At 32.1% G+C, this 15,968-nt stretch overlaps 1 protein-coding gene across 1 annotated transcript; it reads right to left on the bottom strand.

Annotated features, from left to right (window-relative positions):
- Positions 1 to 6,031: 6,031 nt before the first annotated feature.
- Positions 6,032 to 15,699, bottom strand: LOC140161915 (histamine N-methyltransferase-like). The gene is made up of 3 exons (XM_072185210.1): positions 15,480 to 15,699; positions 11,101 to 11,427; positions 6,032 to 6,467 (listed from the first exon to the last, which is right to left on the bottom strand). The coding sequence occupies exons 1-3, from the start codon at positions 15,697 to 15,699 to the stop codon at positions 6,037 to 6,039; spliced, it is 978 nt and encodes a 325-aa protein (XP_072041311.1). The 3' UTR covers positions 6,032 to 6,036.
- Positions 15,700 to 15,968: the final 269 nt, after the last annotated feature.

Genomic DNA, 15,968 nt, shown 5'->3' with positions numbered 1-15,968 from the left:
TATAATTATTATAGCTTATAGTTTATAAATAAAGTAATGTAATGTCTACGTTATCAGATACCAGTTTCAAGTATCTAACTATAATATCTATTACCTAATATACTATTGCTTAATAGCTTAAGAATAAAGTAAGTGATGTAATCTATATTATTAGATATTAGTTACAACTATCTATTTATAGAGAATATATTATAGCCTATAGGTAAAGTAATTGATATACATGTAATATCAACATTTTAGGTATCGGCAACAAGTATCAAGCAAGAAGTATTTATTAGCTAATGCATGTATATTATAGCTTGGTTATAAGTAAAAGAGTGATGTAATTATCAATATGTATCTAGCAAGAATAACCCATTAGCCAATACCATCTTATATACAGGGTGTTCTAGAATCTATATCGTGTTCTTTCCTGATATTAAAAAATATTTAAATTATTAAATCAACTGTGTTTAGAATTTTACTCTCTGTAATGCAATACTACACATGTCACAAATTTTGTTAATTATAATAAAATACTATTTGCTTTCGCGTCGTAACGATATTGTTGAAAACTGTTTTTTTAACAGTTCAAAAGTCTCAAAATTGCATGAATGCTTTATCACCATCGTTCATCCACTGTTGCTACCTAAAGTGTAGCATATCGGCCAAGTAGTTCTTGCTGAGGAAAACATGAAATTTGGCACAGTGTAGAATTTGAAATGATGAATAATGCTAGATATAGGACCAAGTGAAATATATATATATATATATATAAGTTCAGATATTGAGGCAGACTAATGGATGATTTTATAAAGATGGGGACAGAGTGGACAAAACCACGGGCATAAAACAAAGGTCATTTAGATATAAACAAAGAGTCAATAAACTGCAAAAAAGTCAAATGTCACTTTTTGACCTCTGCAGGGGTCAAACACTAAGAAAATTCAAATTATTTTATCAATATGGTCTCAAATTGTTCCTCTGCAAATAATGATTCATAATAAGATCTTATTCAAGGTTTCACATAGTTAGGGTGCTTCATTCCGAGGCAACATCGGAGAATAGGTCATGATTAACAGGCATCATCAGCAGAAGTTAATGGTATTTGACTTTCTCATAGGGTAAACCATTTCGTTACAAAATAAATTTACTTGTTCAAAAATTTATTGTGTGTAATTGTTGAATTTGAGCGACTTTTTAGCTCTTCAATGTTTATAGCAAGGCCAATGTGGTAAATATGTTAAAAGCGACCTATCCAAGCACATTTTTGACCAAAATGTAGGTTTTAAAAGTCGTAACCTCAAGTATTCCTTACCATATTTTTCAAATTTTATGTCATTAAATGAAAGAGCACACTTATATCGTCCACATACTAGCTTCATTTAAATGAGCAATGGCCAATTTTCTTCAAATATTGCAACTCTTGTTCAAAAAGTTACTATTTTCGCCTGTTTTGTAATACAGTTGTAAATTCAATGAATTATGACTTAGCTAAAGAGCGCGTATGTTGCCCTATTTACCAGGTAAATCTTATCGAAGGAATTAAAATGATACACATTTTTTTAGTGTTCTCAAAATCACTTTCCATGGGTGGGTTTTGTATTCATGTATTCAATTGTGTTATGCAATGCTAAAGATACAGTTTTACATATAAGTTGTGGTGTAATTTCTGGATTATATTATGATATGGTAAGTAAGAAATTTCATGAGCTATTTTGATATCAAAATTACATCTACTTCTGAATCAAAGTAAAACTTGTCACCGCCTTGGTCACTTTTCACGACACGCGTGTTATTTTGAAGAAAACCCATTACCTGACTGAAGACTTCATCTGGTACAGATTCCTTAAAATTAACTGTGAACGTTATCGTGTCAAGTATCTCCTTAGCGACGAGCGAATCCTTTTGAGTAAAACAAGGTGTTACATCACAAAATGCTGCGTATCCTGTAGGTTGAGTATAAGCAATCCGGTTCTTGCTGAGGGCTGCTTTGATATCTGATGAATTGAACGCATGCACGTAGGTTGGGGTACTTGCTACGGATGATTTACTGGTTCTTGAAGTACTCGCACTGGTTCTTGTTGTTTCGTCCAGAGCAACTTGTGGAAACGTTTTCAGAAGTTTGCCAACACCCGTGTGTTCTGAAAAACAAATGAAGAAAGATGACAAAGGTATTTACTATACCTCATAAATATATATAGGTATTTATTGGTTAATAACGGCAGCATCCGAGTACGGTATTTTGACTAATTCCCCGTGCCTGTGCAATTACACGAAACACTCAGAACGGTGCTCAAAAAATCTTTTGTTATGCATAGTTGCGCTAAAAGTCAATCGATACATTTTAAATCAGCATAGTTCAGAGATACATCTTTTTGCTATGAAATTAATTTTCTCGGTCAAATATAAAGCAATTTTTTTTCCTTCAGTAATATCAGTTAAAAACATAGTGCTTGGATATACATTTTTGTTTAAATCCTGGTGTTAAAATTAGGCATGTGTCTGTTAGTGCAAGATTTTTTGGCCTTATCTTCGTCCGCGAGCTTTTTTTCGAATTCATTTTTAGCGTTTCAAACGAATATAGTTCGCTAAAGAAAATAGTTCCCACCTCTGTAAGGCACATCGTGTGGGTCTACGCTCGTATATACTATAGTTTTGTTAGTTTATAGTTTTTGATTTCACCATTTTTCACGTCATGCTTCTAGAATGTCAAACTCAGTACTTTCGAAAGCAAGCAGCAGGAGTAGTCGATAATTCCATTGTTGTAAACCAGGTCCCTTTTGCATTGAAAGCAAGGATTACTCGACCAGCGATTTTGTAGCCCAAATCTCCCATTTGGGTGCTCTGGTAAATTAGGTGAGTTTTGCATATTTGCTCCCGTGATAGCCTGCCTGGCAAATTATATGGTTTCCATGATTATGTCGACAATTTGTCTGTTTGTTTCTTTGTTTGTTTACCTGCGTTGGTCCGTATTAAGAGGGATTGTCATTTTCTGACCCTCCTATCTCTAGGTGGATCGCGGGTTGGCATTTTTATTACACCCTTCAAACTTGATACTTGTGTTCTGGTTTTTTATTATTAGTAGGCCTATTTAATTTGTCATCATATAGCGCTATACATTCTAAATGAATAGCTAGTCGCGCTATATAAATATATAATAATTATGTACATGTAGCCTACCTAGTGGGGATTATGCACTTTCAGTTTCACACGCGTTTAAATGTGAATTGGATTGCGTACTTTCTCAATGTTTAGTGAGTATATTTCTCCAATATTTTGAGAAGTTGACGTTAAAGTTTCTATTCTATATTGTTTGGTAATAATGTCTTGCTAATAGTATGTTTAAAGTTGTAAATTTGTGTTTTTGATCGCAAAGATCGGATATTTTTATTCCCAATTCGAATTCTGAACCCTTCGTAAGGGTGCAGAAATCAACAAAACTTTGACGACAATTTTGCCTTTTGGACACTAAAATGCATTCGATCCTTAATTTTGTTTCAACCGAGTCTTAAGCACAATAAGGTTGGTACCACTTTTATATACATTGATGAAATTTTAAAGATTTTTTTTTCAAATTTCTGACCTGCGCAAATCGTTAAGTGTGTATTTCCCATTGACATCCAAAATGGCGTAAGCCAGTCCTTAATTCTCATAATTTTCCTCATAATATAATGAAAAACAAAAGAAATATATTTACAGATCATAATAAAACAAAGTCAAACATAAGAATGACTTTTTTCTAGATGCTCATTTTCAATTCTCATAATTTTCCTCATAATACGATAAAAAACAAAAGAAATGGATTTACAGATCCTAATAAAACAAAGTCAAACATAACAATAACTTTTTTCTAGATGCTTATTTTCAATTCTCATAATTTTTCTCATAATACAATGAAAAACAAAAAAATATTTTTTATTCTTTTTTAATTATTCTTATGTTTGACTTTGTTTTATTAGGGTTTGCAAAGATATTGCTTTTGTTTTTCATTGTATTATGAGGAAAATTGTGAGAATTGAAAATAAGCATCTAGAAAGAAGTTATTCGTATGTTTGACTTTGTTTTATAAGGGGTTGTAAATCTAAATTCTCATAATTTTCCTCATAATACAATGAAAAACAAAAGAAATATTTTTACATTTTCTAATAAAACAAAGTCAAACATAAGAATGACTTTTTTTCTAGATGCTTATTTTCAATTCTCATAATTTTCCTCATAATACAATGAAAAAGAAAAGAAATATATTTATATATCCTAATAAAACAAAGTCAAACATAAGAATGACTTTTTTCTAGATGCTTATTTTCAATTCTCATAATTTTCCTCATAATATAATGAAAAACAAAAGAAATATATTTACAGATCCTAATAAAACAAAGTCAAACATAAGAATGACTTTCTTAGATGCTTATTTTAAATTCTAATCATTTTCCTCATAATACAATGTAAAACAAAATAGATTTTCAAACCCTAATAAAACAAAGTCAAACATAAGAATAACTTTTTCTAGATGCTCATTTTCAATTCTCATAATTTTCCTCATAATACAATGAAAAACAAAAGAAATATATTTATATATCCTAATAAAACAAAGTCTAACATAAGAATGACTTTTTTAGATGCTTATTTTCAATTCTAATAATTTTCCTCATAATACAATGAAAAAAAAAGAAATATATTTACAAATCTTAATAAAATAAAGTCAAACATAACAATAACTTTTTTTAGATTCTTATTTGCAATTCTTATAATTTTTCTCATAATACAATGAAAAACAAAAGAAATATTTTTTATTCTTTTTTAATTATTCTTATGTTTGACTTTATTAGGGTTTGTAAAGCTATTGCTTTTGTTTTTCATTGTATTATGAGGAAAATTGTGAGAATTGAAAATAAGCATCTAGAAAGAAGTTATTCGTATGTTTGACTTTGTTTTAGTTGTAAATCTAAATTTTCCTCATAATACAATGAAAAACAAAAGAAATATATTTACATTTTCTAATAAAACAAAGTCAAACATAAGAATGACTTCTTTCTAGAAATTTGGCACAGTGTAGAATTTGAAATGATGAATAATGCTAGATATAGGACCAAGTGAAATATATATATATATATATATAAGTTCAGATATTGAGGCAGACTAATGGATGATTTTATAAAGATGGGGACAGAGTGGACAAAACCACGGGCATAAAACAAAGGTCATTTAGATATAAACAAAGAGTCAATAAACTGCAAAAAAGTCAAATGTCACTTTTTGACCTCTGCAGGGGTCAAACACTAAGAAAATTCAAATTATTTTATCAATATGGTCTCAAATTGTTCCTCTGCAAATAATGATTCATAATAAGATCTTATTCAAGGTTTCACATAGTTAGGGTGCTTCATTCCGAGGCAACATCGGAGAATAGGTCATGATTAACAGGCATCATCAGCAGAAGTTAATGGTATTTGACTTTCTCATAGGGTAAACCATTTCGTTACAAAATAAATTTACTTGTTCAAAAATTTATTGTGTGTAATTGTTGAATTTGAGCGACTTTTTAGCTCTTCAATGTTTATAGCAAGGCCAATGTGGTAAATATGTTAAAAGCGACCTATCCAAGCACATTTTTGACCAAAATGTAGGTTTTAAAAGTCGTAACCTCAAGTATTCCTTACCATATTTTTCAAATTTTATGTCATTAAATGAAAGAGCACACTTATATCGTCCACATACTAGCTTCATTTAAATGAGCAATGGCCAATTTTCTTCAAATATTGCAACTCTTGTTCAAAAAGTTACTATTTTCGCCTGTTTTGTAATACAGTTGTAAATTCAATGAATTATGACTTAGCTAAAGAGCGCGTATGTTGCCCTATTTACCAGGTAAATCTTATCGAAGGAATTAAAATGATACACATTTTTTTAGTGTTCTCAAAATCACTTTCCATGGGTGGGTTTGTATTCATGTATTCAATTGTGTTATGCAATGCTAAAGATACAGTTTTACATATAAGTTGTGGTGTAATTTCTGGATTATATTATGATATGGTAAGTAAGAAATTTCATGAGCTATTTTGATATCAAAATTACATCTACTTCTGAATCAAAGTAAAACTTGTCACCGCCTTGGTCACTTTTCACGACACGCGTGTTATTTTGAAGAAAACCCATTACCTGACTGAAGACTTCATCTGGTACAGATTCCTTAAAATTAACTGTGAACGTTATCGTGTCAAGTATCTCCTTAGCGACGAGCGAATCCTTTTGAGTAAAACAAGGTGTTACATCACAAAATGCTGCGTATCCTGTAGGTTGAGTATAAGCAATCCGGTTCTTGCTGAGGGCTGCTTTGATATCTGATGAATTGAACGCATGCACGTAGGTTGGGGTACTTGCTACGGATGATTTACTGGTTCTTGAAGTACTCGCACTGGTTCTTGTTGTTTCGTCCAGAGCAACTTGTGGAAACGTTTTCAGAAGTTTGCCAACACCCGTGTGTTCTGAAAAACAAATGAAGAAAGATGACAAAGGTATTTACTATACCTCATAAATATATATAGGTATTTATTGGTTAATAACGGCAGCATCCGAGTACGGTATTTTGACTAATTCCCCGTGCCTGTGCAATTACACGAAACACTCAGAACGGTGCTCAAAAAATCTTTTGTTATGCATAGTTGCGCTAAAAGTCAATCGATACATTTTAAATCAGCATAGTTCAGAGATACATCTTTTTGCTATGAAATTAATTTTCTCAGGTCAAATATAAAGCAATTTTTTTCCTTCAGTAATATCAGTTAAAAACATAGTGCTTGGATATACATTTTGTTTAAATCCTGGTGTTAAAATTAGGCATGTGTCTGTTAGTGCAAGATTTTTTGGCCTTATCTTCGTCCGCGAGCTTTTTTCGAATTCATTTTTAGCGTTTCAAACGAATATAGTTCGCTAAAGAAAATAGTTCCCACCTCTGTAAGGCACATCGTGTGGGTCTACGCTCGTATATACTATAGTTTTGTTAGTTTATAGTTTTTGATTTCACCATTTTTCACGTCATGCTTCTAGAATGTCAAACTCAGTACTTTCGAAAGCAAGCAGCAGGAGTAGTCGATAATTCCATTGTTGTAAACCAGGTCCCTTTTGCATTGAAAGCAAGGATTACTCGACCAGCGATTTTGTAGCCCAAATCTCCCATTTGGGTGCTCTGGTAAATTAGGTGAGTTTTGCATATTTGCTCCCGTGATAGCCTGCCTGGCAAATTATATGGTTTCCATGATTATGTCGACAATTTGTCTGTTTGTTTCTTTGTTTGTTTACCTGCGTTGGTCCGTATTAAGAGGGATTGTCATTTTCTGACCCTCCTATCTCTAGGTGGATCGCGGGTTGGCATTTTTATTACACCCTTCAAACTTGATACTTGTGTTCTTGTTTTTTATTATTAGTATGTTTATTTAATTTGTCATCATATAGCGCTATACATTCTAAATGAATAGCTAGTCGCGCTATATAAATATATAATAATTATGTACATGTAGCCTACCTAGTGGGGATTATGCACTTTCAGTTTCACACGCGTTTAAATGTGAATTGGATTGCGTACTTTCTCAATGTTTAGTGAGTATATTTCTCCAATATTTTGAGAAGTTGACGTTCAAGTTTCTATTCTATATTGTTTGGTAATAATGTCTTGCTAATAGTATGTTTAAAGTTGTAAATTTGTGTTTTTGATCGCAAAGATCGGATATTTTTATTCCCAATTCGAATTCTGAACCCTTCGTAAGGGTGCAGAAATCGGCGAAACTTTGACGACAATTTTGCCTTTTTGGACACTAAAATGCATTCGATCCTTAATTTTGTTTCAACCGAGTCTTAAGCACAATAAGGTTGGTACCACTTTTATATACATTGATGAAATTTTAAAGATTTTTTTTTCAAATTTCTGACCTGCGCAAATCGTTAAGTGTGTATTTCCCATTGACATCCAAAATGGCGTAAGCCAGTCCTTAATTCTCATAATTTTCCTCATAATATAATGAAAAACAAAAGAAATATATTTACAGATCATAATAAAACAAAGTCAAACATAAGAATGACTTTTTTCTAGATGCTCATTTTCAATTCTCATAATTTTCCTCATAATACAATAAAAAACAAAAGAAATGGATTTACAGATCCTAATAAAACAAAGTCAAACATAACAATAACTTTTTTCTAGATGCTTATTTTCAATTCTCATAATTTTTCTCATAATACAATGAAAAACAAAAGAAATATTTTTTATTCTTTTTTAATTATTCTTATGTTTGACTTTGTTTTATTAGGGTTTGCAAAGATATTGCTTTTGTTTTTCATTGTATTATGAGGAAAATTGTGAGAATTGAAAATGAGCATCTAGAAAGAAGTTATTCGTATGTTTGACTTTGTTTTATAAGGGGTTGTAAATCTAAATTCTCATAATTTTCCTCATAATACAATGAAAAACAAAAGAAATATTTTTACATTTTCTAATAAAACAAAGTCAAACATAAGAATGACTTTTTTCTAGATGCTTATTTTCAATTCTCATAATTTTCCTCATAATACAATGAAAAAGAAAAGAAATATATTTATATATCCTAATAAAACAAAGTCAAACATAAGAATGACTTTTTTCTAGATGCTTATTTTCAATTCTCATAATTTTCCTCATAATATAATGAAAAACAAAAGAAATATATTTACAGATCCTAATAAAACAAAGTCAAACATAAGAATGACTTTCTTAGATGCTTATTTTAAATTCTAATCATTTTCCTCATAATACAATGTAAAACAAAATAGATTTTCAAACCCTAATAAAACAAAGTCAAACATAAGAATAACTTTTCTAGATGCTCATTTTCAATTCTCATAATTTTCCTCATAATACAATGAAAAACAAAAGAAATATATTTATATATCCTAATAAAACAAAGTCTAACATAAGAATGACTTTTTAGATGCTTATTTTATTAATTTGTAATAATTTTCCTCATAATACAATGAAAAAAAAAAGAAATATATTTACAAATCTTAATAAAATAAAGTCAAACATAACAATAACTTTTTTCTAGATGCTTATTTGCAATTCTTATAATTTTTCTCATAATACAATGAAAAATTGTGAGAATTGAAAATAAGCATCTAGAAAGAAGTCATTCTTATGTTTGACTTTATTAGGGTTTGTAAAGCTATTGCTTTTGTTTTTCATTGTATTATGAGGAAAATTGTGAGAATTGAAAATAAGCATCTAGAAAGAAGTTATTCGTATGTTTGACTTTGTTTTAGTTGTAAATCTAAATTTTCCTCATAATACAATGAAAAACAAAAGAAATATATTTACATTTTCTAATAAAACAAAGTCAAACATAAGAATGACTTTTTTCTAGATGCTTATTTTCAATTCTCATAATTTTCCTCATAATACAATGAAAAACAAAAGAAATATATTTACATATCCTAATAAAACAAAGTCAAACATAATAATGACTTTTTTTCTAGATACTTATTTTCAATTCTCATAATTTTCCTCATAATACAATAAAAAACAAAAGAAATGGATTTACAGATCCTAATAAAACAAAGTCAAACATAAGAATGACTTTTATCTAGATGCTTATTTTCAATTCTCATAATATAATGAAAAACAAAAGAAATATATTTACAGATCTTAATAAAACAAAGTCAAGCATAAGAATAACTTTTTCTAGTTGCTCATTTTCAATTCTCATAATTTTATTCATAATACAATGAAAAACAACAGAAATATATTTATATATCCTAATAAAACAAAGTCAAACATAAGAATGACTTTTTCTAGATACTTATTTTCAATTCTCATAATTTTCCTCGTAATACAATAAAAAACAAAAGAAATGGATTTTCAGATCCTAATAAAACAAAGTCAAACATAACAATAACTTTTTTCTAGATGCTTATTTTCAATTCTCATAATTTTTCTCATAATACAATGAAAAACAAAAGAAATATTTTTTATTCTTTTTTAATTATTCTTATGTTTGACTTTGTTTTATTAGGGTTTGTAAAGCTATTGCTTTTGTTTTTCATTGTATTATGAGGAAAATTGTGAATTGAAAATAAGCATCTGAAAGAAGTTATTCGTATGTTTGACTTTGTTTTATAAGGGGTTGTAAATCTAAATTCTCATAATTTTCCTCATAATACAATGAAAAACAAAAGAAATATATTTACATTTTCTAATAAAACAAAGTCAAACATAAGAATGACTTTTTTTCTAGATGCTTTTTTTCAATTCTCATAATTTTCCTCATAATACAATGAAAACAAAAGAAATATATTTATATATCCTAATAAAACAAAGTCAAACATAAGAATGACTTTTTTCTAGATGCTTATTTTCAACAAAGCCTTGGGCCACTGGTTGGAAGGTAGTGGCTTAGTGGAGGCTCTACAAGAGGCAGAAATTACAACTCCTGGAATTGCTGAATCGTTCCTGAAATCATCCCATGTCACCCGTACCCGACATGCCCATCAAGTTACTGCTTGTGCATTACACATCCTCCTGAGGAAAGCATAAGATGTGTATTTGGACAACCTCCCCAAAGGTCCCCCAGTGAGTTGGGTGTACACGACGGAAGGATAAGCATCCTCAGTTCCTATACTGGTACACAACACTTGAGCTGGAGCTGCTAATGTTGGCATTTGTGCGTACTTTGCGCATAGGAGCCCGCATAGGAGACTTTGATCTGTACGTAGACACACTAAACCAAGCTGACACCTCGGTTCTTCAGTCTAAACCACACACACTATGCCGATGGATGCCTGTTCATGTAAGAGATATGTGTGTCCACAGTAGCATTGAGAAAGATAGCTGGTAGCTATCGAAACGTCTGCACGTAAGTGTGTTTAACTTGGACTAGTATATTATGAAAAAATATACAGGAGATGTATTCTATTATAACATAACAAAAGCGTAGTTCCATTAGAGTGTGAAATTGCTTATTTGCACAAGAAAAAAAACATTATAATCCTTTCCCAGCGCATGTGTGTATTAAAGATATGGTATTGTTTGGTCTGGCTGAAAAAGTCAAATTTCACATTTTCTAGGATGCTGTGAAAATCTTCTTTGTATCTTACCGGTTATAATCATAATGAATATCATCCCACTTGGTTCCAGTAGCTCATATAAGTTTGTGACGGCTTTTTCTACCTCTCCCACATAATATATGGCATGAAGAATGCTGATGAAATGGTACTTCTGCTTTGCTCCTGTGGATTTCATATAATCTTGGAAGGATTGGTTGTGCCACTCATAATGGACTTCGCCCAAATCACCCTTTTGTTTCTCGACGTCGACGGCATCTTGATATTGGATGATATGTTTGGTGCTTGGTTCATTGACGGTTGCAGAAATTTCAGAAAAGTTGGATTTCAGTTTCTTCATCTGTAACACTTCGAAGTAACCTGTTCAAATTAAATTCGGAATAAATATAAGCTTTTGGGTAGGTATGAGCCCGGGGGGGGGGGGCACTCCAACTTTGGAGATGACGCGTATGTAGGGCTGTTAAGACCCCTTTTTCAGCATCGCTGTCACCCAAAGACCCCATATTTTTTACGAACACATGCTCGCTCCGCGCTCTGTCACCCGAAGACCCCATATTTTTCCATTTGATCTGTCACCCATAGACCCTTACAAGTTCAATTTGAACAGCAACTTTCATTTATCACTGATTTTGTCACTTATTGTCACTTATTTTGAAAAAATAAAGAAATTTGAAGCCATTTAGAACTAGAAATTCGATTTTCGAGGTTTTTGTGGCGCTGTTTTGTTTCTCACCCAAAGATTCCATTTAAAAAGGTCATGTTCTCACCCAATGACCCCATATTTTTTACATTTTGCTCTCACCGAATGCCAAAAATCATGCTCTCACCCAATGACCCCATATTTTTTACATGTTGCTCTCACCGAATGTCCCTTAGTGCGAAAGCGCCAGCCCTACACCTATATCCATTTCAAATTGAAGTGCCCCCCGGGGGTATGAGGTTATAGGTTGTGGCTTATTTTTGAAATGTAAACAATATTTTTTGGGTAGTTATAATTTTGTTTAGGAATTCATTGGTATAATTATCCTCTTCGTGATTTTGTCGCTGGGCCTCTCACTAGTGTCACTCTTGGAATTTTTTTCTAAAGTTGTTTGCTTGCAGCTGGCCTGCTTTTTATGCATGGTCGTGCCTCTTGAACTCGCCATCCAGAAAAGGTGGCGACGTTACATTTTCATAAGTTCGACTCAAATTAAATGATGATATCTCTGCCAAGCAAAAAGGTATTGTCATGCTTGTGGTCTCATATTATTGCTAAATAAAATAAATGCACTTTCAACCCTGTAAAAAGAAATTCTTCAGCATTTTTAATACTGACACTGTGCTTCATAGAATTCGGAATGGGCAGGGTGGCAGAGGTGGATCTATGGGATTGATATTTTTAGTGCATAATCTGATTCTGTAAAGTCTGTAAATTGGATTTTGTCTCTATTTAGCATCTAAAAGACTCATGACCTTACAGCTAAACAATTATACTAATTGTTTTTAATCATTTATGATTGGTTTAGTCTATAAAATACAAACTTTTCCATACAGAACTACCCGTTTTCATATTAAACACTGTAGTAAGTAATGCGGATGTTTTCAAAATCTAAAAGTTACGATAAAATTTTAATTATTTATCCTACCATAGTCAAAGTATAGATTTTCTGAAGGGAAATTTGATGAGGAATCTAAATATGAACTTACCTTTTCTATATGGGTTAGGGACAAAATGTGTCAGTTCAAAATATGTTGAATTGTAAAAAATTCTTGATTCATACTTTGGGACACCCTGTATTCCGAGATTACAAAACAGCTGTAATTTTGGTTTCTATCGAATAGGGGCTCCCCCTATCCGCTAACCAATTGAATGTTGTTTACTTTCAGTTTATTACTGCAAGTTCGCAATAAGCAATGCATTAAAGGCTTTATGTACGATTTCCTTCAAATTTTAAATTTGTCATTATACACTCAAAATGCTGAAATAATACTAGTAATAATTATCGGGAATGGTTTCTGTCCATTTTGAGCTGAAATAACGAGGTAAAGTGAAAGAAACACTGCTTGTTATTTTGGCTGTTTAACACGCAGTTCTAGCCCTATGGGAGGACATGAAGTCATAATTCTTAGAATTATGACTTTATGTCGAACTTTGCTCTGTTTACCTACAAACACAACAAATTTGGCTGCTTCCATTTAGGTGCAAGTTGTGACATGTGTAAACATTACAAATATGCCAAAAAATCAGGTTTGAAAAAAATTAACCAAATTTATATTATAAAATCGTACATTATGACTTTAAGGAACCCATTTTTTATCCGAATCTTTTTTGCTAGTTTAGGGTTGATAATTGTGGAGATAATCTAATTAGAAACTCCATTGGTGTAAAAATTCATAATATTTGTGATGTAACGCTAAGGGTGGCGAGTTCAGGACACATGGCCGCATATTATTGTTTGTATAATTCGTAAGTTTAAATCATATATTGTAAATTAAGTTTGGTAGTTTTTAAATCTGTAAAGCGTATTGAGGAATCTGAGATTCACAATGCGCTATATTATTATTATTATTATTATTATTATTATTATTATTATTATTATTATTATTATTATTATTATTATTATTATTATTATTTATCCAATATTTATAAATTATACACAATTTGAGCAAGTTTGGCGTTTGATCTCTGTACAAAGTTCAATGACCTCTACAAGAGTTATTGCGAGGGTGCACATTACGTTTTGTTACCTGGCTGGAGAGATTTCATCATGTCTCACCTTCTTTTTCAACCAAATCGACGGTAATAACTCTTGTAGTGAGGGATCAACATTTAACCACAAATTGCCTTAGACAAAACTCACTTCCTGGGAGCCAAATACCACACAAGGTCATTTTTATGTAACTCATTGACCCATTATTTTGTGTTATATACTGCCTCTAGCTATTATGACATCTTCGTGATCAGGTCAACTGATCAATTAATAAAACCGCAAGCTTTTTGTCATGTCTATTATAGTACAACCGGGGGGGCACTCAACTTTGGAAGTGACGGTATGTACCTGTCAATAGGCCCCATCTTTTGAAGTCGACTATACCCGATGACCCCTTTTTAAAAAGTCATACCCAATGACCCCCCCCCTTTATTTTTAGTTGCGGCTACCCATGACCCCTTTTTTTCATTGTTTTTTGGTTGCGGCTACCCACCTCTCTGTCGAAGGTGGCATATTACACCAACGCTCTGCAGGGTCTATTATTCTATTGCTTCCGATTAGAGCGCTGACATATAGGAAAATGTTGCCAATCAATATTCATGAGAGTGTACATTCAACGTTTTCGAAATTGGGTGACTTGTGTTTGACAGGTGTGAAATACATCTGACTGGGCGTTTTACGTAACGAATAAAAGCATTGACATCATCGAATGGCTTCCCAGTGCTGTTATGTGTTTAGTTATATATAGGCCTAATAAGTATTATTAAATGTATTCATCATTCCTTTCTTTTCCCTTCTCTGTACTTTCCTAGGCCTATACTTTATCACTCCCTCGCTCTTTCACCTCCCTCTCTCAGTCCCATCACTGTCCTTATATTTCTATTTATCTACTTGTCTTTATTATATCTCTTCATTTCTTCCCTTTTCTCCCTTCCTCCAGCCCTCTTTTATTCTCCATATCCCTCCCCCTCCCAAGACTTCTCACAGGGGTGAATCTGCCCTCCCCAGCACCCCAGCCCCTTTTTGGGTACGCCACTATTTTGTATATACCAATCTCCTTCTTAAGGTTGGTCTGAACCCTGGAATTATGGAAACTTTCGGGCCTCATTACTGCTAAATTGTTGGTCTAAAGTTCCCCAAAAATATTTGAAATTTGGGCGATGATTTTTATGATATTTTTGATAATTCACCATTTTTGACCATTTTTGATGCAAAAGTTGGTCGAAATTCAAAAAAATTCAAAAACGACTCCTAGATATTTTTGTCTAGTTTTTAAAAATTAATAAAAAAAAAATTTGGCCCAAGAATTTTTTTTTGTTACGTTGCACGAAAAAAGAAGTGGGCCAAAAACGTTATTTTTGAATTTGGGACCAAAATGACATTTTGGCCCAAATTTGACCTCACAGATAAACTTATCACGTCTTTGTCATTCTAAATATGTATACTTTTATATACTTTTGACCAACAATTTTGCAGTTATGAGGCCCGAAAGTGTTCATAATTCCAGGGTTTAGACCAACCTTAAAATAAAATTAAATGGAAATTTCTTAAAAACAACGTTTATAGGCCTATACTTATACTCGTCATTTTTAAGATCCGCGGAAGTATTTGTAATACACGGGGGTTGGGGTTGTGTGTGTGGGGGTGTGGGGGATAAGGGAGGGTAAATGTAACCCATGCCCCTTCAACTGAGTCAACAAGCAAGCAAACATACATACATACCTTCACCAGTACCAACACCAAGTACTCGTAACGGCTGCTCACCAAGCCTTTCAGACAAAGTGCTCACCACGTATGATTCAAAATTGTCCTCGATCCATTTTGAAATTACTTCGTCTCGATTTGAATGTTGACAAAACCCATCTATACCAGACCAATAGTCATCCAAATTGAGGATGATTGAGTGTGGTAGTTTTCTTTGATGGGAAATTGGTGATGCCATGTTGGTTAGTGATATTTTATATCAATGATTGCAATGACATCAGAAGTTGTTTATATCTTATATCTCAGCTAGTGCGTTTTATATAGTACTAGTGCAGCCCGGGGTAAAAATCCTAATGTAAAGTGGTCGTTAATCAACCCTCAAAACATGCCCTAATTAGCAAAACTGATGGTAGAACATTTGCTTCCTAAATGGCATAACTGTAAACAATTAATATCCTAAAATCGCGTAATCACTTCCTACTAAAAATCGTATAACATCACTTTTTA

This window comes from Amphiura filiformis, chromosome 10 (genome assembly GCF_039555335.1).
Source record: "Amphiura filiformis chromosome 10, Afil_fr2py, whole genome shotgun sequence".
Lineage (NCBI taxonomy): Eukaryota > Metazoa > Echinodermata > Ophiuroidea > Amphilepidida > Amphiuridae > Amphiura > Amphiura filiformis.
This window is presented reverse-complemented; position numbering and strand designations above follow the sequence as displayed.

Excerpts from the sequence above, each read along its gene's own strand:
- LOC140161915 (XM_072185210.1), bottom strand. The coding sequence starts at position 15,699 with ATGGCATCACCAATTTCCCATCAAAGAAAACTACCACACTCAATCATC. Across the intron at positions 11,428-15,479 it reads TGGTGTTGGTACTGGTGAAG|GTTACTTCGAAGTGTTACAG; the intron begins GTATGTATGTAT and ends TAATTTGAACAG. Across the intron at positions 6,468-11,100 it reads ATTCATTATGATTATAACCG|AACACACGGGTGTTGGCAAA; the intron begins GTAAGATACAAA and ends TTTGTTTTTCAG.